Source organism: Rhinolophus ferrumequinum, chromosome 10 (genome assembly GCF_004115265.2).
Source record: "Rhinolophus ferrumequinum isolate MPI-CBG mRhiFer1 chromosome 10, mRhiFer1_v1.p, whole genome shotgun sequence".
NCBI lineage: Eukaryota > Metazoa > Chordata > Mammalia > Chiroptera > Rhinolophidae > Rhinolophus > Rhinolophus ferrumequinum.
In genome coordinates this window covers 317,533-343,052 of record NC_046293.1, presented here as the reverse complement: position 1 = coordinate 343,052, position 25,520 = coordinate 317,533, and the positions used below count along the sequence as shown (strand labels likewise).

The window sequence follows — 25,520 nt, the reverse complement described above, 5'->3', positions numbered from 1 at the left end:
CCTCCTGCCGACTGTCTAATGTCAGTTGTTCTCTGGCACTGCTGTTTCTCCGTCGTCTTCTCGTCGCCTAGCCCTGGTTCAGAAGCTTGTCGCCACCAAGTTGTCTTCTGTTAATTCCTCTGGTGTGGTGGCTGTTAGCTCTTGAATTTCTCCAAGATCCATATCTTGGAACCCCCCCACCTTTTTGCCACATCTACAGTCTCTCCCGTGATTTCCTCGATGGGCTCTGTCGTGAATCCTGTGAGGTCATGCAGCATCTGGACTCGGTTTTCTCCAGCAGGAATTAATATTATTCTGGGCTTCATGGCTTTCACGGCTTTTTCTGTAACAACAATGCACCTTCGGTGGTGTAATCCTTCCAGACTTCCATGATGTTCTCTCTGTGGGGTTCTCTTCCCTGGTGTTGACAGTCCTTTCCATAGAGACCGTGTGTGATAAACCCTAACGTCCTATGACCCCCTGAGCTAGAGGCTGAATTAGAGATGTTGTGTTTGGGGCAAGGAGGTCGCTTCAGTGCCTTTGTGTTGAAGTCATGGGGTTCTGGGCGACCAGGGGCCCTGTCCAGCATCAAGAGGACTTAAAAGCAGTCCCTTGCTGGCCAGGTACTTCCTGACCTCAGGGACAAAGCATTGACGGAACCAATCCAGGAAAAGTGTTCTCGTTGTCCAGGCCTTCCTTGTACAACCACGGCTGGCAGCTGGGTATCCTTTCCCTTCAAGGCTCCAGGGGAGCAGCTTACAGATGAGGGCTGATCATTAACCCGACTGCGTTGGCACAAAACCGTGGAGTTAGCCCAGCCCTTGCTGCCTTAAATCCTGTGCTCACTTCTCTTCCTTACTAAGGAATGTCCTTTGTGGCTTATTTTTCCAGAATAGGGCACTTTCATGTGCATTAAAAAGCTGTTCAGGCAAATACTTTTTCCTCGTCGATTTTCTTAATGAGTCTGGGAACTCGTCTGCCGCCTCTTCGTTGGCAGAAGCTGCTTCTCCTGTTATCTTGACATTTTCTAAGCCAAATCTCTTTCTAAAATTATCAAACCATCCTTTGCTGGTATTAGATTCTCCAGCTTTAGATCCTTCCCCTTCCCCTTTCCTTTGTCACATGATGACTTTGCTTTTTCGCGAATCATATTCATCTGTAGGTGTGCCTGCCTTATCATAATCCTGCACCCACATAAAAGCTGCATTTGCAACATGAGATAAAGGTATTTCGCAAGAAGTGCAAGGTTTCTGAGCTTGCTGGTGTAGCCGCAGTGATGGCTTCACGGATTTCCTTTTCTTTTTTTTTACAATAATCCTTACGTTGGATTCATTCATCTTGAAATGGCAGGCAACCCTCACTGCAGACTTCAGTCTACAGTACGTGTCAAGCACTTCAGCTTTTTCATCCAATGCCATGACTTTTCTTGGGAGCACTTCCAGCATCACCAGTGGCACTTCCTTTGGGTCCCTTGGTGTTATTCAAGGTTTACGATATTGCAGTAAACACGATGAAAGATACATGAGAACCGTGAGAGATTGCTTTTCACTGTGACACGCAATTTACTGGAGAGACAAAGTCACGTGGATGTTTAGCATCACATGGCCTTGTAAACGGGTCCTGGAAACACTTGAGCATGTGGCAGTAGCAACAGGAGGTGCTACCAAATTATTACAGTTGTACAATATGTGCTACAGCCAGTCATTACCGCAGTATGTACAGCCGTCGATTATTGCCGTAGGGTGTATTACAGTTGGTCATTACTGTAGTAGGTACCATAGTCAGTCATTATCATAGTATGTGCGGCCAGCGGTCATTACCGTAGTATGTAGTACAGTCGGTCATTACCATAACAACGTGCACTACGGTCGATCTTTACTGTAGTATGCACTACAGTTAACTTTATATGTTATGATTGAATACTGCACCTTTATGTTTATTTGCATTTCTCTCTATTGTGAATGGCCCTATGTGTGGTCTTGTTTGTGTAAGTTTTGATAAATTTTAACTTTCTATAATATATTTGTGTATACGAGTATTTTATTGTAATAAATGACAAAATAGCCTAGTGTCTACATATATTTTATGCATTCGTGACATACCTTTTTCTTAATTTTTTTGGGCATTTTTAGGCAATGCCGTTCTTCTGTGAGTTTTTTAAATTGTCACAAATCTCCAAAAATATCTCCAATGTATTTATTGAAAGATACCCACGTTTAAGTGGACCCGCGCAGTTCAAACCCATGTGGCTTAAGAGTCAGCTGCACTTTTATTTTCGCATAATGACATTATACCCTGAATATGGCGAAGTGCTTTTTTCACTTAGAAGTAGATCTCATACGTTTTTTTCTATAGAACTGCCATGTTCTTTCCAGTAAACAGCATCCGTGTTTGCTGCACCAGCATTTGTACCCGTAACCCAGGAGTTGGCTTGTTTTCACAGTGTGCTCTCATAGTGCTGCTAAAAGTGGCTGCTATACCCCATTCCAATGTGTGTGTGGAGGGGTTCCCTGCAAACAATTCTCGGACGCCAGCAGGGTGTCTGAGTTTTCAGCTCAATTCTGACACTGTCTACCTGGAGATAGAATCAGATTCCACAGGTGAAAGGCTCAGTCCTACGAGACCACCCTCCACTTCAGAGGCCAGTCCCAAGCCCAGCTGTCACCTGTACTTCTCACCAACTGGCTCCAAATCAGAGGTCCTCACAACCCCCTCTTTGGGTTTGGTTAATTTGCTAGAACATCTCACAGAACTCAGGAAAACCCATTAACTCACTAGATTACCGATTGATTACAAAGGTTACGAATCAGGAGCTGAATGCAGAGATCCATAGTGCAGGTCCTGACCGAAGGCGCTCTCTCTGTCTCATGGAACTTGGGCTCCCTCACAGCTGCACATGGAAGCTCTCTGAGTGAGGGCTGCCATGTCTTTTTGGGTTTCCGTGGCGGCTTCATGTGTAGTAGTGGTTGACTAAGTCATTGGCCATTGGCGACTGAGTCAACCTCAGACCCTGTCCCCTCCCTGGAAATCGGGGGTGGGACTGAAAGTTTCAGACCTCCAACCACAAGGTTGGCTCCAGCAGGCAACCAGCCCCCACTCTTGGGTGGGGTCCAAAAGTCGCCTCATTACATAACAAAAGACTTAACCAATCAACACTTAGGAAATTCCAAGGTTTTTAGGACTTGTGAGCCAGAAATGGGAAGGGGGTCAAATATATATTTCTACCAAATCCTAATATCACTGCTACAGTGCGTGTTCCTCCCATGTTTCCACAGAGAGGACTTACGGCGTATTCTTACCTCCTCATTATAGATGATTTCAAGCATTTATAAGTTAGAGAATGTAGTTTATGAACTCCTATGCCGCTGTCACACAGCTTAACAATTGTCTGTTCATGAGCAATCGTATTTCTTCTACATCGCTTATTTCCATCCCCCATCCAGATTATTTCAAATCAAATCCCAGATATCTTATCATTTTATATGTAACTATTTCAGTATGTATATCTATAAGACTATAAGATAAGGGCTCTTTTCAGAGGTATAATTACGCTTCCTTTTTAATACTGTATAGTATTGCATAGTCTGGATGGACCACAGTTTGGTTAGCCACTTACCCATTGAAGGACATTTTAGTTGTTTATGCTTTTTTTGACTATTAACAAATGAAGCTGCTGTGAACATTTGGATACAGTTTTTCTGTGTGGATTGTTGAAGTGAATTTCTTGCAGAAAACATATAGTTTGGTCACATGGTTTTTTCCTACTTTTTTGGCCTGTCTTTAATTGGCATATTTGGGCCTTTTAATTTTATATCATTATGGAGATGTTAGGGCTTATGACTGCCATTTTACTTGTAGTTTTCTGTTTGGGTTCCCACTGTTTCATTTCTCGGTTTTTTTCTTTTTTCCCCTTCCTCCCGTGGGTTACTTGACAGTTTAAAGTTTTTCAGTTTGATTGACCTGTAGTGTTTGTTAGAATGGGTTTTTAGTGGTTGCTGTGGTGTTACATAATACGTTCATAACTGAGACGTGTGGGGTCAGCTTGAGTGGATATGAAAGTGGCTGAGCCAGTTTGCAGCCGCTGTCCCCACCCCCCAGCAGAGCCAGCTCCTGCTGCCCCTCCCGCACTCACCAGTGATACCATCAGCCTTTCTGTGAGCCACTGGGGCGGGGGGCTATGTGATACAGTAGAGCATCGTGCTTTTGATTTGCACCTCCCTGGTAACTGAAAAGGGTGAATGCTGGGTATTTTCTTTTGTGCAGTTTCTTGCCCATTTTCTACTAGGCTGTCTCTTCTTTTGGAATTTGTAGGAATTTTCCATATTTCGTGGACACAAATGCTTTGTTGATTTTTTTCCCACTCTGGCTTCCCTGTTTTACTTTTCCTTACTCTGCAATGAGCAAGACTCTGATCCTCATGTAGTCCAGTTCATAACTTTTTATTTGCAGTTGGTGTTTTCTTTGTTCTGTTAAGAAACCTTTGCCTGCTTCATAGTCATGAAAACATTCTTCTATATTATCTTGTAGAAGCTATATTGTTTTACCTTTTATATTTCTATCCACAATCCACCTGGAATTAATTCTTGTAAGTGGTATAAAGTTAAAATAATTTTTAAAAACATGCATATCCAGTTGACCCAGCACCATTTATTGATAAGGTCATTCTTTCTCAGTTGCTTTACAATGCCCCCTTGTCACAAACCAAGTGACACTTGTATGTGTCTGTTCTGCACTTCATCCTGTTCTCTTTGTAATTGCGCTATCTTAATTACTGTAGCCTTGATAGCGCAGAGTTGATCCTCTCACTTTGTTTTTCTCCAAGATTGTTTTTACTCTTTTTTGCCTTTTGCATTATTTTAGGATGAGTTTGTTTCCACCTTCTCCACTGCCCATCCCCCAAAAAGCCCTGGTGAATTTTGATTAGGCTTGTATTGGCTACATAGATCAAGTTTCCCGGTCGAACCCTGGGTCCATCTCAGCACAGTGGCCTGGAATGCTGGCACTTCATCTCTGGCAAACCTGAGCTGAACGTGCAGACACGTAGCCAAGGAGGTCTCCTCCCAGGCGCCCTCACCTCCGCCCAGGCGCCCTCACCTTCACTTCCACACCCGCCTACAGCTCCCTGCTGGGCACCCGCTAATCGGTGCTGTGTGCTGTGCCCCCCACACCCCCACAGTGGCTTCATACTTAGGCTGTCCACATTTTGTTGACTTTGGTCGCCAGCTAGCCACACATCACTGCTGCTGCTTTTCTTTTTTTTTACTTTTTTTTTATTGGGGAATACTGGGGAACAGTGTGTTTTTCCAGGACTCATCAGCTCCAAGTCAAGTCGTTGTTTTTCTTTGTTGTTTTTTTTTTCAATCTAGTTGTGGAGGGTGCAGCTCAGCTCCTAGTCTAGTTGCCATTTTCAGTCTTTAGTTGCAGTGGGCGCAGCTCACTGCCCCATGTGGGAATCAAACTGGCAACCTGGGTGTTATGAGCACTGCGCTCTAACCAACTGAGCCAACCAGCGGCCCCAGCTGCTGCTTTTCTAAAACCTCAGTCCCTCCAACCACTCATGGGGCTTGTTAGCAACCGGGCTGCCTTGTGCGGGTTGGCACCGCGTGTCCCGGGGCTGTGGAGTGACCATTGCTTCTTGGCTCAGCTGTCTACCCTGGTCATTTCCGGTGGGAAGCTTGAGCTCATGTGTGCTGAGTGGCTGGTGTGCACAGCGGCCTGTGTAGCTCACTCGGGGTATTCGTGTCATGTTGGATCAAGGCCCAGCTGCACGTAGACCTCCATCATCCGGGGCCCCCTGTGTCCCCTGGGAACTTGCCTGTGTTCTTGCAGAGGCCTTTCTCCGATCTCTGCTCAGTCTAACTGAAAGTTCATCGTTTTCACGAGGGCCCATGGGGCTGTCTGGCGGCGGCAGGCCCGCGCTGCCCGCTGACCAGGTGCTGGCTTGCAGGTGACCGTGTTCCTGCGGAAGAAGGACGGGTTCGTCAGCCTGGTGCTGCGGCACCTCGGCACCTCGGCTCTCATGGACCTACTGCTGCGCCTGGTCAGCTGCGTGGAGCCAGCCGGACTCCGGCAGGAAGTCCTGCACGTGAGTGTGGCTCCTCTTGGCACCGTCTCCTGTGCGGTGGGTGTGTGGTGGGTGCTGGCACAGGAGGCCGGCCGCAGGAGAGGGGCTTAGGGCCCCGCGCCCCCGCTTTCCATCCCATGGTTCTCTCCCTTGGGATCATCAGGTCCTTGTCCATGCGGGTCTGGACCCGGCACTTACCGACTTGCCCTGAGCGCTTCCTTCTCCCCCACGCTCGGCCTCTGCTCTGTGAAGAGCAGAAATGAGCATTCCTCACCACCGCCTGCCAGTGTCCCCATGGCCTCGGAGCGGCTCAGTCAGGGGCTGCCTGTGCAGTCACTCACCGTGAGGAAAGCACCAGCCGACAAGGGTTCCATGCAGAGAAATGGCAAAGACCGAGGTGGCCTGTTGTGTCTGGAGCGTGTACGCTGTCTGGTCTGCCCGGCGTTCACAGCCAGAGGACCTGCCCGTAGCTCCCGAGGGCTGTCCCAGGAGAGGGGTGGGTTCTCAGCCCAGAGGGGAGCCGAGGAAACCAGTGCCGGGCACCCTGTTCACTGGTGTTGGTGGATTTTGTTTGCCATGCAAGTAAAGCAAAGCAAACTGTTGGTCCTTGCTGCCATTTTCCAGCTCCCGGAATGAGGGGACGCTTGTGCTCAGTTGTAGGTTATAACTGGTTTTGCTGTGGAGAACCCCCACTAAGCACTCATCCTAAAAGCCAGTGGTTCACAGCACGTGCAGCATACACTTCAGCTGCTCTTCAGAGTGAGTGGGAAGCCGGCACTGACTGCACTGAGCCATCCTAGGGCGAAGGCTGCCCTGCTGTGCGTGAGGCCGTGTGCTGGGGGAGCTGGTAGTGACCCCGTCTAATCGGCCTGGGCCCCCATCGCCTGTGGACCTTGGGCGGCACCAGGCACTTCAGTTCTCACAGTCTCCTGTGGACTCGCCAGCGTGTTCTGCTGCTGGTCTTGGAAAGGCCTGGGCATCGCAGGGGCAGAGGCTGAGCGGCCCTGCGTCCCACTAGGCCGTGTGCACTGGGAGAGCCCATCCCCTGGTGCTGGGGTGGCTCCGGGCTCCAGCTCCAGCTCATGCCGTCTTCCTAGACGTCCTGAAGTCAGAGCTTGCGGATGTTTAAGAGTCTGCACCATTAGGCTGTGTGCACAGTGATTCCCTCCTTTATAAACTTGGGGAGTCCCCCCAGAATTTGGTCACTGCTTGTTCTGTTGGGTCTGGGTAGACACACGTGTTGGGCAGAAAATGTGTGTGGCGGAGCCGGGCGCCCCTGGACTTTTTCCACATGAAGGTGCGCAGCGTCCCGGAATGGCCTCCTTCTCCCTTTCAGTGGCTCAATGAAGAGAAGATCATCCAGAGACTCGTAGAATTGATCCATCCGAGTCAGGATGAAGACGTGAGTATGGAGCTCACACAGCCCGCCTTCGTGCAGGAGGGGCCCCTCGCTGGGGCTGTTGGGGAGCCCTCTGCTGCTGTCTGAGGGGCAGGTACCCCTGTCCTCAGACGAGGACCAGTTACATATTTTCTTCCTTTAATCCAGCATGACTTTTAGACTTTTTTTTTTAACTAAAAAATACTACGTATCTATTATAAAAAACAATTTAAACAGAATTGTATTAGTTATCTATGGCTGAATAGCAAATTGCTCCAAACTTAATTGCTTATGACAACAAGTGTTTTTCATCTCAGCTTCTGTGGGTCAGTGATCTGGACACGGCTTAGCAGGTCCTCTGCCCAGGGTCACTCATAGGGCATCTCAGGGCTCAGCTGGGGGAGGGCCCGCTTCCAGGGTCACTCAGTTCCTTGAGGGCCATTGGCTGACGCCACCCTGAGCTCCATGCCACGGGGCCTCCACAGGGCAGCTCGCAGTGTGGTTGCTGGCTTCCCTGGGGGAGAGCAAAATGGAAGTCATTCTGCAAAGTCCTTTTAGGGTGAAGTCCCTACAAGTGAGTGGCTAGTGGCAGCCCGTGCTTGAGGAGATGGGGTCTACAAGGGTGTGAGCTCTGGGAGGAAGCCCCATTGCCGATGCAGAAGCAGGTAGGGTGGCGGTGGGGCTTCCTCCCCCAACCCCCCCACTCCCTGTGGAGCCACTGCTGAGAATTTGGAGTGCATCCCGATAGGCCTTTTTCTCCCCATGACAAAGTCCTCATGAAACATGCCGTCCTCAGCAATTCTAAGGACAGTGGTGCTGACTGGCACCTGAGCCGTAGCTGCTTCCAGACCACTCCCACTCTGTTCTTTGTTCCTGTCAGCCCACGGCTGTCCCCAGTGTGAGAGCGTTAGGGCTGACCCGTGCCCAGGCCCACGGGCAGGTGGTAGGCCACACACCTACCTGCTGCTTTCCTTTTCCCCTAAAATAGCTGTTCAGGCACGACCTTGAGCCCAGTGTTCTTCAGCATGCGCGTCAGGGCTGCGTGTGCGGCTGCTCCCGCCAAGAGCCAGGAGCTGAGTTTTTCGTTGTGTTCACCCGCCCTGCGGGCCGCCCCCACTCTGGGCAGGGGCACTGAGGCAGACATTCCAGATGGTCATGGGTGAGCGTGACCTCAGGAGGGAGAGCTGCGTCCTGTTTCCTCTGTATGATACGTGTGTTTGCAGGCGCTCACAGGGCTCATTCTGAATACCACGTTGGTAATTTATTTCAAATACCATATTGGTAATGTGGTCACTTGTGCAGCAGCTCCACACGGGTCTAAGGGATGGAGCAGTCCCTGCACGGCACACTTGACCATGGAGAGTCCTGTGAACTCCTGGGGATGGTTCGGTAGCGCTAAAAGCCTGAGCAGAGCCGCATGCTGACAGTGGGAAAGCAGAGCAGGCATCTCTGAAGTGAATGGGGTCAGAGAGAGTCCAGGACCTTTCAGAAAACGAGGCAGCGGGGCCGCCCCGACTGTGCAGCAGGCTGGCTCTGCCGACGCTTGTTGTGGCTTCCTTGTCTTTCCAGAGGCAGTCCAATGCTTCCCAGACCCTCTGTGACATCATCCGGCTGGGCAGAGAGCAGGGCGGCCAGCTGCAAGAGGCTGCAGAGCCCGACCCCCTCCTCGCAGTGCTGGAGTCGTGAGTGTGGCCGTGGTGCTGCTGGGCCTGGCGGGGTGGGTGCTGGGTCTTGTGCAGCCGTGAGGACGTCCCCAAGCCCTGCTCTGAAGTCCGGCGACATGGCACCTGCCTGGATTCGGGCTCTGATGAGCTGGCCCTGAGATGCTCGCCTTGCTCCCAAGTTCAGTTGGAGGGTGTCCAGGGGACAGGAGCGGCGTGAGCGCCCAGGGGCCTGGCCTGGAGCCCGAGCCAAGCCCGCCAGCTTGCAGGGTGTCACTCGTCCACGGGGAGCAGAGACCGTCCATGGGCCTTCGGTCTGTGCGTCTGCCCTGCCAGGGGTGACCCGTGTGTGTGTGACAGGCAGGACTGTGTGGAGCAGCTTCTGAGGAACATGTTCGATGGGGACCAGACTGAGAGCTGCCTCGTCAGTGGGACGCAGGTGTTACTCACCTTGTTGGAAGTCAGGCGGGCTGGGTGAGTGCCGGGGGGTACTGCGTGACGGCTCAGTGCGGCACTCCGTGACATGAGTGCTCTGGTGTGCTGTGCTTCTAACTAACTTTCAGTTATGCAGCAATCACGTGACTAGACCTCCTTGCTGACAAGGGAAACTTCATGGCTGTGGCCCGTCCCCTTCAACCTTCACCGTCAGTCACGTTCCCACCTCAGCCTGAAGGTCCTCACAGTGTGCAGAGTTTGTGTAGATGCGTCTGCAGAGTAGGGGTAACTGGTGGGTTTCCCCAGGGACTGTCCCGACGAGGCCCCATAGCACTTGTGTGTGGAGTGGTGTGGAGTGTGTGTGCATGTCTGTGTGCACGTATGTGCACACTCGTGTGTTGGGGGGCACAAGGTGTGTGGGGTGGGTGTACATGCATGTGTCTGCATATTGCACATGTATGTGTGAGGGCAAGGGTGTGTGGGGGTGGGTGTGCGCATATATGCACATGTGTGTGAGGGCACAGGATGTGGGGATGGGTGTGCTCACGTGTCTGTGTGCATATATGTGCACATGTGTGTGTGAGGGCCCGGTGTGTGGGGTGGGTGTGCTCACGTGCCTGTGTGCATATATGTGCATACATGTGTGTGAGGGTCCAGTGTGTGGGGTGGGTGTGCTCACGTGTCTGTGTGCATATATGTGCACACGTGTGTGTGAGGACCTGGTGTGTGGGGTGGGTGTGCACACTTGTGTCCACGGTGTCCCATCCGTGCCTGGCAGTGGTCTGACCCGAGGTGCCTGTAGGACCCATTTCCTTGCGCTGGAGGCGGTGCCATTGTAGGCCCAGCACTGATAGCCTGTGCTTTTTTAAAAAGGAAGGAAAGAACACGGAAATGACAAGAAATTGGCTTAATCTCGGTCATGACATTATTAGCAGTTTCTCTTTCTCACTCTCTCTGGTGCCCAATACGTATTTATTAGTTTATTATCTAAAAACAGAATTAGGATGTTACCGTCATTTTTTCCACGTATGCAACCAGAACACAGACTTTTTCATCCCCGTGAACCAAGCCAAGCCCCTCTCTGCCGGGAGTGGGGACCCTTCTCAGGGCCCTGCCCAACCTTTTCAACGTTGATGAAGGGACCACAGTAAAACGAGGGAAACAGATGAGCCAGATGATTTGTGTGCTTTTTAATCTTTTTATGTATTAAAAATTGTTTTTTCTCTAATGGTCATATATTTCTTTTATAATTGGAAAAAGTATTTCAGTAAAGATCTCAGAGAAATTAGCTTGAAAAATCCCAAGGGACGTTGTGGACCGGTCCTGTCTCCTGTTTCTCAGAAGGGGGTACAGCTGTGAATATTTTCCTCGCAGCAGGTGGGGGCAGAGTGGTTGCAGTGAGTGGGCCCGGGGAAGGGCCAAGGTGGCACTCTGGGCTGTCACCAGGGAACAGCTTCTAAAGGCCTGGGGTGCCTGCTGCTCCCTGTGCTCACTGCCAAAGCAGCCTTGACATGATGAGGGACAGGGGATGTTGGACGGGAGTGAGATGGACGCAGGACTGGGCATGTCCCCCTCTCATCCACAGGACAGAGGGCTTGGCGGAGTCCTTTTCTCAGGGGCTGGAGAGATGGTGCTCTGTCAGCGGCAGCATTCTGCACGGCATCGAGCCGCGGCTGAAGGACTTCCACCAGCTTCTGCTCAGCCCACCAAAGGTAGACGAGCTCGGCGGCTGCAGGGTGCACTGCAGACATGGGAGGCGAGGCTGATTTGCAAAGGGCCCCTGTGGTTTATCCAGGACGAGGGAACACACCCCAGCACTGCTATTGCCAGGCCCCCAGCTGCTGAATGTCCGTCTGTTCTCTTAAGTGGAGCATGGGAGTCGAGTGTTTTGCCACCCCTAGATGGCTCTTGTGTTCTGAAATAGGGGGTCACCTGAGAGCCCAAGTCCATTGCTGGCCTGGCCTCTGAGTCCTGGGCACCCAGCCAAGGGTCGAGGTCCCAGAGGAGGCCGTTTGCTCAGCTCAGCAGCTCTGGGGAGTGCTTGGGTCACATAGGGGAGGGCTGACTCCCCACTGCAGACCCAGCTCATCTTAGCCCCCCTCCCTCATCACAGCCCCGCCCCTTTCCTGGTGCTGGCCCTCAGCACTCACCATGATCTGTGAACAGTTTGTCATAGTCATCAACTTGCTTATTGTCTGCCTCCCCCGCTAGAAAGTAGATATTACAAAGGCAGGGATTCTGGAACCTTCTGTGAATGAAAAGGTGGATGTGTTATGCTATATGTGCGGGATCAGGAGCTACCTGCATGCAGGCTCTGTCATCAGTCTCCTCTGTGCGTGTTCTCGGGCATCTCATAGACAAGGTGTACATCCCTTTGGCTGGCAGGCTGAGACCCACGGACCAGCCCCACTCCCTCCTTGTGAGGCCCTATGGGGAGCAGTGGGGTTCTGAGCCCTCCTGGCCCCCACACCCCTCCTCTCAGCCCAGCCACATCATGGAGCTGCAGCCCTGGCCCTTTGAGCAGCTGGCACCTGAACTGAGAGCAGTGGCCATGCTGGGTTGCATGGTTCCAGCTGGTGATGCTTCTATGTTTGCAGAAAAAAGCGATCCTGACCACCATCGGCGTGCTGGAGGAGCCCCTGGGGAACGCCCGTCTGCATGGTGCCCGCCTCATGGCCGCACTGCTGCACACGAACACGCCCAGCATCAACCAGGAGCTCTGCCGGCTCAACACCATGGGCTTACTGCTGGTGAGTGGGCATGGCGGTGGGCAGACAGGCCAGGGTCCAGCGGGCGGGCCACAGGGCTTCCTCTCCCACATGGCGTTCTGCTTTGGTCCTGGAACAGCACAGTCTGCAGAGAACCATGTCCTGGAGCCAGCCCAGGCTTGGCCACGTCCTGAGTGACTGGGGGATGTGCTCCGTGTGAGCATGAGTGATGGGGTCACATGGCTGTGGCCTCTCCAACTACCTGCTTTAAGCTAGAACTTTCCCTGTAGCTCTTCACCATAAACATCCCAGAGGAGCAGTGGCCCCTCGTCCTCCACAGCGAGGCTGCCCGAGTGGCTCCTGTCCCAGCCGGTGGGGAGTGCTCCTCCATTCAGCACGCCCTCCCAGTTGCCTGCAGAAGGAGGGCGCTGAGAGGGGCGGCCGCTAAAGCATGCCCCTGGGCGTCGGCCCCCTCCCTGGCTTCTCTTCCGCCTTGCCCCTGGGCCTCTGTTCCCAGGAAGCTGAAATCTCTTTGAATTTAAATTTTAATCCCAGAAGACCCAGCCTTGGAACTGGGCCTGAAGTCCTGACTGCCTCAGAAGTCCTTCCAGCATTTGGAGGTCAGTCGGACACGGCTGTGACTGGAAAATCCCAGCTGTGGGTCAGAGGGGCAGTTACGAAAGACCTCCTTTCCTTTTCCTCTCTTCAAAAAAAATTTCTTTCTCTCCCCCAACTTCTTTTACTTTTATTGTGGTAAAAATATACATAACATAGAATTTACTGTTTTAATAATTTTCAAGTATACAATTCAGTGGCATTAATAACTACGTTCACAATTTGTATAACCACCACCACTACCATCTATTTGCAGAACTTTTTTATCTTCTCAAACAAACACTGACCACTAAGCAGTTGATCCCCATTTCCCCTGCCCCCGCCCTCACATCTTACTTTCTGTCTGGATTTGGCTACTCTGGGACCTCAGAGAGAGGAATCAGGTACTGCCTTTTGGGTTTGGACGACCTCACTCATTGTAGTGTCCTCAGTGCATGCCTGTCATAGCCGATGTCTGAGTGCCCTTCCTGTTTGTGGCTGAACGATGTCCCACTGCATACACAGACCACACTGGGTTTATCCGTTCATCGGTGAATAGATGCTTGGGTTACTTCCTCCTTTTGGTTGTTTTGAATAATGCTGCTATAAATGGGATGTACAAATATCTGTTCAAGTCCCTGCTTTCACTTCTTTTGAATAAATACCCAGAAGTGGAACTGAAGGGTCATATAGTAATTCTCTTCAATTTTCTTGAGGAAGCAACAAACTGTTATCCACAGCGGCTACACCATTTTACATTCCCGCTAGAAATGTGTGAGGGTTCCAGTTTCTCCACCCTTGCCAACACTTGTTTTCCATTTTTTTTAATAATAGCCAGCAAAATGGTTGTGAGAAGAATTTCATGGTTTGATTTACATTCCCTAATGATTAGTGACATTGAGCATCTTCTCATGTGCCTGTGTGTCTTTGGATAACTGTCCAATACCTTTGCCCTTTTTTTTTCCCCCTTCTCCCGCCTACACTCTCTCCCCCCCCCCCCCCCCCCCCCCCCCCCCCCCCCGCACTCTGGTGCAAGCCATTGTTTCTCAGTCTAGTTGTGTGGGACGCAGCTCCCTGGCCCATGCTGGTGTTACAAGCTTTGCGCTTCCCCCGGCTGAGGCAGTCGGTCACTGGTTGGCCACTCACAGCAGCTCACGGCAGCTCTCGCTAGCTGCCAGCCACTCGTGCTGGCCACCGGCTGCTCACGGCAGCACACAGAAGCACACAGAAGCTCATGTCAACCTCTGGCTGCTCACGGCAGCCCAGCTCCAGGGAGAGCTGTTGTTCACAATCTTAGCTGTAGAGGGCGCAGCTCACTGGCCCGTGTGGGACTCACCAGCGACCTCGGGGTTAGGAGCATGGCACTGTTAACCACCTGAACCACCGGGCCAGCCCCCTTTGCCCATTTTTTAATTGGATTGTTTGGTTTTTTCGGTGGTTGTTGAGTTGTAGGAGTTCTTTATATATTGTGGATATTAAACTTTTACCGGATAGATGAATTTCTCCCATCCTGTGGGTTTTCTTTTCACTCTCTTAATAGTATCCTTTGACACACACAAGTTTTTCATTTTAATGAAGTCCAATTTATCTATTGCTGTCATAGCCAAGAAATCATTGCCAAATCCACTGTCATGAAACTTCTCCTATGTTTTCTTCTAAGAATTTTATAGTTTTAGCTCTATGAAGTCTTCGATACATTTTGAATTAATTTTTATATGTAGCGTAAGGTAAACGTCCAGCTTCATTCTTTCGCATGTGGGTATTCAGTTTTCCCAGCACCATTTGTTCAAAACACTGTCCTCTTCCCTGGAATGATCTTGGCACCTTTGTTGGAAATCAACTGACCATAAATGTGAGAGTTTATTTCTTGACTCTCAACTCTTCCATGGAGCTATATGTTCATCTTCATGCCAGTACCACAGTCTCCTCATTACTGCAGCTTTGTAGTAAGTTTAGAACGAGGGAAGCGTGAGTCCAACTTTGTTCTTTTCCAAGATTATTTTCTCTGTTTGGGTCCCTTGTAATTCCATGTGAATTTTAGGATGGATTTTCTCTTTCTACAGAAAACAGCACTGGGTTGTTGAGAAAGGTTGCACTGAATCAGTAGATCTCTTAGGACAGCCTTGACGGCTGAACAATATCAAGTGTTCCGGTCCGTGAACACGGAGGCCTTTCCACTCGTTTGTGTCCTCTTTAATTTCTTTCAGCAATGTTTCTTTTTTTTTAATGGATCATACCTTTATTTATTTATTTTAAAGATTTTATTGGGGGAAGGGGAACAGGACTTTATTGGGGAACGGTGTGTACTTCCAGGACTTTTTCCAAGTCAAGTTGTTGTCCTTTCAGTCTTAATTGTGGAGGGCGCAGCTCAGCTCCAGGTCCAGTTGCCGTTGCTAGTTTCAAGGGGCGCAGCCCACCATCTGTGGGAGTCGAGGAGAGGAACCAGCAACCTTGTGATTGAGAGCCCACTGGCCCATATGGGAATCGAACCAACAACCTTTGGCGTTAGGAGCACAGAGCTCCAACCGCCTGAGCCACCGGGCCGGCCCTCAGCAATGTTTGATAGTTTTCAGTGTACAAGTCTTCGACCTACCTTCTAACTTTAATTTATTCCTAAGTATTTTCTTCTTTTGGGTGCTATTGTAAATAGAATTATTTCCTTAAATTTTTTTTGAATTGTTCATTGTTAGTTTATAGAAATGCAACTGATTTTTGTGTGTTGATTTTGTATCTTAGAACTTTGCTGAATTTGTTTATTAGCTCTAACAGTTTATGTGAAATTTGTAGAATTTTCTTCATATAAGATTACGTCATCTGTGAAAAGAGATAATTTTACTTTCCTTCCTTTCCAATTTGGATGTTTTGTATTTCTTTTCCTTGCCTAACTGCTCTGGCTAGAGCCTCCAGTACTATGTTGAATAGAAGTGACAGAAGCAGGCATCCTGGTCTCGTTTCCGGTCGTAGAGGAAAAGCTTTCTGTCTTTCACCCCTGAGTAGATGTTTGCTGTGGGCTTGGACACGCTTCATCATGTTGAGGAAGTTTCCTAGTTTATGAAGAGTTTTTATTGAAAAATAATATGTTGAATTTTCTCAAATGCTTTCTCAGTATCAGTTGAGATAATTTTGTGGTTTTTGTCCTTCATTCTTTGAATACACTGCATCACATTGATTGATTTTCATGTTGAACCATCCTTGCATTCCAGGAACAAATTCACCTGGTCATGGCGTGTAATCTGTTTAATATGCTGCTGAATTCTTTTTACTGTTATTTTGTTGAGGATTTTTGCATCACTGTTCGTAAGGGACATTAGTTGTTTTTTTTCCCTTGTGATGTCTTCATCTGGCTTTGGAATCAGGGCAATGCTGACTGGCCTTACAGAATGAATTTAGGAAATGTTCCCTCTTCAATTCTTTTGGAAGAGTTTTAGATAGATTGGTGATAATTCTTCTTTAAATATTTGGTAGAATTCACCAGTGAAGCCAATCTGGTCTGGGCTTTTCTTTATTGGGAGGTGGGTCTGACGCTGTTGAAGACGAGGTAACACAGTGAAGCCACCTGCAAGGTCTCCCAAGGTCACCCAGGCAAAGAAAATGAAGCCAAGATTTGGGATTGTGTTTCTGTAGAGGAGAACTGTGCCACGCAGGTGGCCTTCCCGCCCTTCTCCTGTTCCTAAGCCTGTGGTGTGATGGCAGAGCCCGGATATCTGTCCCGGTGGAGTCAGCCCGTCTCCCCACCCTGCGCCCCCTCCGACCATGTAGACAGCAGAGGGTCTGGGATGCTGGCTGCTGTGGCCTCTGTTCTGTGCCTGTGCCCCCACCCTCGGTCTGGGAGAGTTTGGTGAGGGGGGCTGTCCTCTGGGCCTCAGCCTGTGCAGCCTGGGTTGGTTCCCCCTGGCTTCCCTTGGGGAGGTGTCCACATGTGCACCTCCTGATTTCACGTCCCCTCCTGGGTAGAATCCCCAGGTGTCTGAGAATTTAACATAAGTCCAGTGACTCATGGGTCAAATCATAAAGGAAGAATAATAAAAGTCCTACGTAGTAAAATGTGCAGAATGTAGCTAAAGTGGATTTACTAGGGAACATACAGCCTTTTAAAGTCACACTAGAAAAGAAGAGAGGCTGCAAGTGAGTTAAGCTTCTAACAGAGACAGAAGGACAAGTCCTTAGGAAGTGTCCAGATGAGAGCAGAGATGAAGGGGACAGATGTGGCAGGCTGCAGGCAGAAGGGCAGGTGCCTCCAAGCCCGAGGAGATGGCCGTCCAGACGGCAGGGGACACTGGGGGAAGATGTGCCGCTACCTGCCTCAGCGTCCTCTCAGGAGGGGACCAGTCTGAGGCCTGGCCTGTGCCCTCTGTTTGCCTCAGGACCTATTCTTCAAATACACCTGGAATAACTTCCTGCACTTCCAAGTGGAGCTGTGCGTAGCTGCTATTCTCTCCCATGCCGTCTGCGAGGACAGGCCCGAAGCCAGCGGATCCGAGAGCGGGATGGAGCCTCCGCCTGGGGACGGGGCCGCAGAGACCCCCCGGCCTGCTGCCGGCCACCCCGAGAACACAATGGTGACGCACGTAAGTCCAGCCCGTGTCCGGTGTGTCGCTGCGTGTCGTCGTGGCATGCTGAGCCCCACCCAGACCAACAGGTGACAGTCACGCTGACGGGGGCTGTCGTAGCCGGCATTGCCCCCTCCCTCGTGCGTTTTCTCTTCTAATCCTCATGTGACTTGGGAGTGTTCTCCTTTTACCCACGAGAAAAAATCATAAAGAAAGGGCCACGGAGCTGCTGGGGCAGAGGGCGCGGGGGGAGGGCGTTTGCCCACGTCGGTCTCGCCCGTTGTGGCTGCAGCCCGAGCCAGCCCCGTCCAACCTGGCATGTCTGCTGGTGACATAACGAGGCCAGGAGGGCAGTGCAGGGGCTGGGATGCGTCCGAGTTTCACGAGAAAACTGGGATTCTGCACCTGGTGAAGTCACGTGCATGAGTCCTCGACATGACACGCCTCTCCATTCCCGGGCCTTCGCGTTTGCCCCGAGTGCTCCGCCCACCTGCGTGCACCTGCGCGTTGCCTGCTAAGCCCCTCAGAGCCTGACCAGAGCCGCCTGTCCCCCAGCTGTTTCAGAAGTGCTGCCTGGTCCAGAGGATCCTGGAAGCCTGGGAAGCCAACGACCACACACAGTGAGGACCACCGGGCACTCGGGCTTGGGTTTCAAGAGAGGGGTCCTGCTACTGGGGAAACAGCCGCTGGGGCTGCTGGGAAAGGCCAGGGCGCAGGGAGCTGAGCAGGAGAGACAGGCAGAGCCACCAGGGCCTGCACTGTGGCCCGGCTCCTGCCATCTCCCCATCCCAGCACCAGCCACTTCTCTCACTGAGCCTTCGAACCCTCAAAAGCATGTCCAGGCCACGTCCTACTCGCCCCATCCAGCCTCCCGTCACGTGAGCAGCTGGGCTCTTTCTGAAAACACAGATGGTGTCACCCTTGCCTGAAAGTCTTGGCCACCCAGGTCCCCAGTGTGGCCGGCAGGGTCCAGTGTGGCAGCCCCCACCCACCGCCACCTCACTGCCTGAGTGCTGCTCCTGGGGGGCTCTCACCTCCCCTGTTCAGTGCTGTGACTGAACCCACCGGTGTCCGTTCTCCAATATCAGTGTGCCCCGGGCCCAGTGCACGTGTCACCCGTATGACCCTGCGCCGAGCCTTTCTGTGCACACCTGCCCTTGAGGGCTCACAGCTGTCCTCAGGCTGCGGGCTCCGCCCTGGCTGGCTGGCAGGTCACAGGCCCTTCCCAGCGTCACCTGTGGCAGTTCCACCTGGCCGCCCTGACCCCTTCCTCTGCCGGGCTGGGCTCTTCAGCTCAGGTGCTCACCTCGGCTTCCTCTTCGGCGCGTCGTCGGGCTGTCAGGGAGAATGTGGTCGAGAGCAGACTGTCCACTCTGACCCGAGTGCTGCGTTTCTAGACACATGAGCACGTTGAACGCAGAGCTCTCCTGTTGGGTCGTGGGTGTAGCAGCAGAAAGGCTGGACGCAAAGCCACGTGTTCATGGCAGCCTGGATGGAGAGGTGGACCGGAGGCAGGGAGTGTGCACCAGTGAGGGCTGGTGACTTGTGCAGCCAGAGAGCCCGAGACAGGCCCCGCCCCAGAGCCCCGCCCACTCTGGGGCCCGTTGGATTTTTCTGGAGCCTGCAGCTCCCTCGGTGGGCACTGTAGCAGGGGGCCTTTGCAGTAACCTGTCATGCCTTCTGCTGCTGCGCTGGGTTTCCCCTCAGGCAGTGGCTCTGCAAGTGGGTGAGGGGGCAGCCCTGGAAGGGCCGCAGCGCCGGTGCAGAGGGCTCATGGTGCATGTGGGGAGCACGAGCTCTGAGCCCCACGCACGCCCATTTTCTGGTCCGTACAGTGGAGGTAGGAGCAGCATCTGCCTCATTAGCACCTGGGAGTGAGAGTGAGTGAGTGGCTGGCACGGAGCAGGCGCGCTCCAAAAACCAGTGTCCTGCGGGCAGGCGAGGCTGTGAGGGGACCCTCGGGGGGCGGTGGGACAAGGCCCGGCCAGCAGCGCCCCGTCGCTGCGTTCACTTTCAGGGCTGCCGGAGGCATGAGGCGTGGGAACATGGGCCACCTTACGCGGATCGCCAACGCGGTGGTACGGAACCTGGAGCGGGGCCCCGCGCACACGCCTGTCGGAGAGGTCATCCGAGGTGAGGACATGCGCCTGCCTTCCCACGGGGAATCTCCCCGCAGGGTGCCTGGGCATGTGTCCGTTCCGCGAGGCAGACATCTATTCGGTCTCCAGGCAGTTCACGGCTCAGGCTGGCTCACAGGTAACCGGTCAGCGTGCTGCTCACGCCTGCCAGGTCCTGGCAGAACCCCACGCTTCTGCCCACAGTCTGGCTGCTCCCTGAAGTCAGGTGGCTTTGGGGACCTTCCTAGCACAAGTCTGGGAGCCGAGGAGGTAGCCTTTGTCCCCTGGACCCGGCCCCTCCCCTCTCACATCCTGGACAGTCTGCAGCTCCTGGGCCCCAAACTTCATGGACTGAGCTCCGGGGCAGGGTCTCGGTTCAGACGGGAAGGCTGGCGGTTCAGAAGGGCCTATGTGGCCTCGCTGGGGAGGGGACGCCCAGGCCAGTGTGAGCAGTGTGTTCCCAGGGTGCCGAGGGGCACGGGAGCCCAGGGATGGCCAGGAGGCAGGGCAGGTCCGAGGGGTCAAGGAGGGCCTTATGGGGACGGACGGTGAGGCCCCACGAGCCCAGGCCCCCGAGGGGACTAGCGCCTTGGTCACGCCAGCTTCGTAGCAAGGACGTGTGGGGCTTTGGGACAGTTGGGCAGGAGGAAGATGGCCATGTGCTCACGGACAGTGTTTGCACAGAGGAGTGTGTGAGGAGACAGTCATGGTGTGTGGGGGCCACAGGCACTGGGAGCCCGGGGTGGGCCTGGGGCAGGGGCCTCGGCCTCCCTTCCCCCCACAGCCACCCCAGATGTCACCTCAGGGCCCTCCTGGACCTCCGCCATGGCACTTGTCCCGCCCTCTTTGGTGACCAGGCTCCCACTCCCTGCAGGGCTCCCTGCGGACTGCCGTGGGCGCTGGGAGAGCTTCGTGGAGGAGACGCTGACGGAGACCAACCGCAGGAATGCCGTGGACCTGGTGAGCACCAGGCCGTGCAGCCTGTGGCTGGGTGTCCAGGCTTCAGAGCCCTGAGGCCCTCAGTCCCGCCCGGCTCGTCAGAAGCCCCGGTGTGGGGCTCATGTCCACCCACTGCTGTTTCAGGTAAGCACCCACCACCTCCACCCCTCGAGTGACGATGAGGACATGGAGGGCGCTTTCCCTAACGAGCTGTCCCTGCAGCAGGTGCGTGTGGCCAGCTCCGTGCCCACCAGGCCCTTCCCTGCACTCTGGGCAGCTCTTAGGCCTCTAGGCGTCCTACGCCCGGGCGTCACCATGCTGCCTGGGAACTAGGCCCCGCCCACGCACCCTTTCACGAGGGGCAGACCCCCAGGGCCACTTACACTGAGGGGACCCCTGGACACGGTGGGTGAATTAAACATTAAACGGGGCTGTTGAGACGTGACCAACCGCACGTGAACACACACCCCGTGTGGGCAGGATTTGGGGGGCTCCTGGAGGCTGAGCCTGCCCTGTGACGCCATCTCCCCCAGGCTTTCTCCGAGTACCAGGTCCAGCAGATGACGGCCACCTTCGTGGACCAGTTTGGCTTCAATGATGAGGAGTTTGCAGAGCAGGACGACAGCGTCAAGTGAGCCCACAGGACACCTGGGTTGCGACACCTTCTCTGCGACCTCGCTGTCTGCCCCCGGCCCTGCGCCAGCAGGCGCCCTGCGTCCCTTGGGGCTGCCTCCCACCCATGCCATGACCCCGACTGGAGCCTTCACCACCGCACACCCCCCCATTTGCGGTCCCTTTGGGAAGGAGTTGCGTTCCGCTCAGTCTGACCAGGTCCTGGCCCTAGAGGCCATCACACCGTTTCCTCAGCCGACAGCCAAGTGTGACCCCGCCCCACAGACCCGCTGTGGGCGACTGGGCAGAGCACGGCCTCAAGGCTCCTCCTGAGACATCCTCACGGGAGCAGGTTGTCACCGCACAGACCAGACAGAGCAGCTGGGTGGGGCCAGCCCTGGGTTCTCCATCCACAGGTGCAGAGAACAAGTGAGCGTGAACGGGGCCGGGTGTGGGGGTGCCACTGCCATCCCAGCCCCCCTCCACGCCCTCGCTGCCCATTGCTGCCAGGTGACGTCCAGTTCTGCACTGGCCACGAGCCGTCACCTCGGGGCTGCAGACCCCCAGGTCCACATGTGGCGTCATCTCCCCCTTCCCTCCCCAGGACCCCCAGCCCAGCCCCTCTTGGTGTGTCAGGGACACCGTGTCCCTGGTGAGGTAGTGTCCCCTAAGGGGACAAGCCCCAGGGCCAGGTGCTGAGCGTCGGCTGTCATTTCAGTGCCCCGTTTGACAGGATCACAGAGATAAACTTCAACATCGACGCCGATGAGGACAGCGTGAGTCCCCGCTCGGTGCTTGGTGGACGGGGCAGGGTGGGGGGGGCCAGCGGGGGTTCTCCATGGGGGCAGTGAGGGACAGGCGGGCGCTGTCGCAGCCCAGCGCGGCTCTGTTTGAGGCCTGCTGTGGGGACCACATCCAGCCCTTTGACGATGACGAGGACGATGACATCTGGGAGGACCAGGACACGCGCTGTGCTGCCCGGGTGACGGCCAGAGCCAGGTGTGTGGCCCGCCCGTCCTCCCGGAGCTTCCCCAGGGAGTGGGGCCTCCGGGTGCTGTGACGCCCCTGCTCTGACTGCCTCTCCCCAGGTTTGGGGGCCCTCATGCCTCAGAGAATGGCCTGGCGCGTGGAGGCCGGGACGGGGAGGAGGCAGACGCGGGTGCGGCTCGGGTGGCGGCCTCTCCAGCTGCTGCCCAGAAGGAAGTTCCCCGCGTGGACAGTGGCTCAGAAGGTAGATGCTTGGGGGCCAGTGTCCAGGCTGTGCAGGGGACACGGGTGCTGGGGCGTTTGGAGATCTGGCCTGGGAGTGGCAGGGGCTCCCACGGGCCTGACGCCCACTGACCTGTCTGCACTTTGGAGCACATGGCCCTGAAGGCGATGGCTTTCCTGTGACCCCAAATGCAAGGACACGGGGTTGGTGGCAGGTGCTTTGGCTCAGTCCTGACAGCCCCCCAGCCATCCCGTCCACCGGCGCCGGCACTGCCTCTGTGGGGCCTCGGTGTCAGCTGGGCCTGGCGTCTCCCCCTGGCAGGCACGTGGACGGTGTTTGATGAGCCGGTGAGCCCCACGGCTTCGGCCCCCGGAGTGGCGATGGATGTGGGTTCCAGTGTGTGGGCAGCCAGCGCCCCCAGCACCTCGGCTCTGGAGGAGAAGGGCTGGGCCAAGTTTACCGACTTCCAGCCTTTCTGCTGGTAAGGGGCTGGCTGGGCGGCGACCCCGTCCGCCATGGGCCATGTGTCCCGGGCAGAGGCTCAGGCTCATCCTCGTCCGCAGCTCTGAGTCGGGGCCCAGGTGCAGCTCCCCAGTGGACACAGGCCTCGGCGATGCCCAGGACGGCCTGAACCAGGGCCCAGAGAAAACCTGTGAGTAGGCGCAGCTCCGAGGGCAGGGCAGGGCCCCCGGGTGGCCCTTGGAGTGGGGTCTGACAGGCCTGCAGAACCCCAGCGCCCTGGCGGGCAGTGAGGGCCTTCCCGACCCAGCGGTGTCCTGGCCCTTGGTTGGTGCAGTCACGCGTGTGTGCTGTGCTACCTCCGTGGCCTTGGGCGTCTGTTCAGAGCCTTTGACCCGGAGCCCCACTGCACAGACTTGGAAGCTGCCAGGGCGTCAGGTCCACAAGGGAGGGGTGGGACTTAGAAGCCACCAGGCTGAGTGGGGGCCCTCCCTGCAGGGGGAGAACAGCCCCTTCATGGGGACAGCCCCAGACAGTACGTGGGACAGGTTCTGTCCATTATGCAGGTTGACATTCTCGCATGCCACACGAATTTGGCGGCCCCACCGCCCTCACCTGTCACTGGGTCCCTGTCTTGCAGTTGGCCCTGCCTCCCCGTGTGCCTGGAACGTGTGTGTGTCCAGGAACGCCTCTCTGGTGGCTTCCGACAGTGACGAGGACAAGCAGAAGGTGGCTGTCACCTCAGAGGCTGTCAGTATGGGTCCCGGCCGGGAGACCCCCCCACTGCCCACATCTGTCCCCAGGTGCACAGGGGTCCCCAGCACTGCGCTTGCCTGGGAACAGGCGGACACTGCTGCCCGTGACCCCAGAGGCAGGCTCTGTGGAGGGGGTGCCCTCGCTGGGATGGTTGTTGAGACAGCACAGGGCCTGAGGGTCCCGCTGCCCCACCCACAGGCCTCCGTGGACAGGATGCCACGCCTGCCGGTTGTCCCTGGTGGTGGTGGTGGTGGCTGTGCCTCTGTCCCGTCTGGTGTGTGCTGAGTCCCAGCCACGTGTCCACCTAAACCAGACACCTTGGGAGGCCCGTCCCACTTGGACAGTAGGATGGGGTGTGTGAGGACTTCGCTGGGGGCATCTGAACTCTGACTGGGGGTGTCCCTCCCCACACTCCCCACCAGGAAGGTCCAGGCCTTTGGAATCCCGGCTGGCTGGCGGTGGGGGGAGGACTAGGGAACGGGTGGCAGGTGGGCTGGAGCTGAGGCTCTACGGGGTGAGGAGGGAGGTCCCAGGCGGGACCCCCACCAGGAGGGAGCAGGGAGCATGTGAGGCGGGCCTTCCCCCACAGGTGGGGCAGGCTGGCACCTGGCAAGGTCCTGCCCACTCCCATCCCTGGAGGCTTTGGAGCTCCGTGCATCCTATTGGTGGGGGGCCAGCTCTGGCCCACCAGGACCCCAGACAACATGGCGCTGGGGTTTGCAGGAAGGGTACGGCCTGCAGGTGGGGCACGTAGACGGAATGAAAAGAAAAGCCTGAGCCAGCCGAGGGGGCATCAGGGCGCCTGGGGTTCCCGAGGCAGCTTCCTTCCTCAAGTTGAGAGTCACTAAAATTTTCCAGACCTTGTCCTAACGCCCACCCTCCACACCCCCCACGGCCAGAAAGCCTGCTGTGAAAGCAGCCGTCTGTCTGCACAGCCCTGGCCCTGCCCACTCTGGCTGACATGGGCCTTGCGCCTTTGCGAGTCGGTCATCTCCAGGCTCTCGTGTGGCCTTTTCTCAGTTGCACTGATCCTCACACGGCCCCGCAGGACCCTTCCTTCTGACCTTGCCTTTGCAGGCTCCCAGGGGTCTTTGTAAGGCTGGAGTTGACATCACGCAGTGGAAGCAGGTGTGGACCAGGCCAGGAGCTGTGGGTGCGCCCTTCTGGGCTGCAGCAAGAGGGGCAGTGTCTCGAGGCCACCGCCATCCTGCCCTGGCCCTTTCTGGCTGTGGGAGGGGGCATGTGGGCAGACAGGGCCCGTGGGCTGTAGCGAGGACCGCAGGCAGCACCGGAGGGAGTGCCTTCTAGGACAGGGGGCTGCACTCGTGGTGCAGCAGGCTCAGGATGACAGGCAGCTTGTCTCCGGCATGTTTAGAACTTGGAGTGAAGTTGCCCTGGGGGTGGCCCAGGTAACCAAGTGCACGCCTGCCACACAGGGCCCCGCACGCTGCCAGCGCACCACCAGACCCCGCCTCTCCTGCACCTGCAGAAGCCACCTCCGCCCTGCCCATGGCTGTCTCCCCCGAGGCAGCCACCACAGTACGGAGCAAGGTCAGTCCTGCTCCAGCCACTCCAGCAGTGTCTGTGTTGGTGGTGTCAGTGACCTCAATGCCTGTGGTGGCCGTCACCACCACAGCCCCAGCCACCCCAGCCCCAGCCAGTCCAGCCGTCTCTACAGTGGCTGCCCCAGGGACAGGGACAAAAGACAGGTGAGCAGAGCAGGCTGGGGAAAGGGGACTGAATGGGCACTTGGGCCCTGAGCGGCTCCAACCCTCCCAGCCCTCTTCCTGCAGGACCATGGACGAGCCACCGCCTGCAGGAACCGCCTCCAATGGCCCCGTGTGAAGCTGCTGCCGCCCAGCCATGGCGTGCCCTTAATGGAAAAACTACCTGGTGATGCAATTTGTCTTTTTTAATTTAATTTAATTTTAAAATAAATGCTGCATTGGCAAAGCTGGCAGTTGGAACCAGTCAGCCGGCCCAGCTCGCATCGCTCCTGCCCAACCCCACGCACAGCAGTAAGGCCTCAGAGGTGCGCGCGGCCTGCCAGAGCGGGGC

At 55.0% G+C, this 25,520-nt stretch overlaps 1 protein-coding gene across 4 annotated transcripts in view; it reads left to right on the top strand.

Moving 5' to 3' along the window:
• PPP6R2 (protein phosphatase 6 regulatory subunit 2) overlaps nt 1-25,462 on the top strand; it is a 62,415-nt gene extending 36,953 nt beyond the window's left edge. For 3 of the 4 annotated variants that reach the window (XM_033116947.1, XM_033116948.1, XM_033116949.1), the window contains 19 exons: nt 5,927-6,064; nt 7,380-7,445; nt 8,991-9,103; nt 9,443-9,556; nt 11,103-11,229; nt 12,115-12,267; nt 17,184-17,387; nt 17,925-17,989; nt 19,387-19,502; nt 20,361-20,446; nt 20,570-20,650; nt 20,959-21,056; nt 21,756-21,813; nt 21,912-22,036; nt 22,126-22,268; nt 22,569-22,728; nt 22,811-22,899; nt 23,347-23,509; nt 24,899-25,199. In XM_033116947.1, coding sequence (XP_032972838.1) covers nt 5,927-6,064; nt 7,380-7,445; nt 8,991-9,103; nt 9,443-9,556; nt 11,103-11,229; nt 12,115-12,267; nt 17,184-17,387; nt 17,925-17,989; nt 19,387-19,502; nt 20,361-20,446; nt 20,570-20,650; nt 20,959-21,056; nt 21,756-21,813; nt 21,912-22,036; nt 22,126-22,268; nt 22,569-22,728; nt 22,811-22,899; nt 23,347-23,509; nt 24,899-25,175 — 2,376 coding nt within the window. In that variant the 3' untranslated portion in view covers nt 25,176-25,199. Of the gene's footprint in view, nt 1-5,926; nt 6,065-7,379; nt 7,446-8,990; nt 9,104-9,442; nt 9,557-11,102; nt 11,230-12,114; nt 12,268-17,183; nt 17,388-17,924; nt 17,990-19,386; nt 19,503-20,360; nt 20,447-20,569; nt 20,651-20,958; nt 21,057-21,755; nt 21,814-21,911; nt 22,037-22,125; nt 22,269-22,568; nt 22,729-22,810; nt 22,900-23,346; nt 23,510-24,898 lie in introns of all 4 variants that reach the window. The other variant, XM_033116950.1, reaches the window with a different exon arrangement.
• Nucleotides 25,463-25,520: the final 58 nt, after the last annotated feature.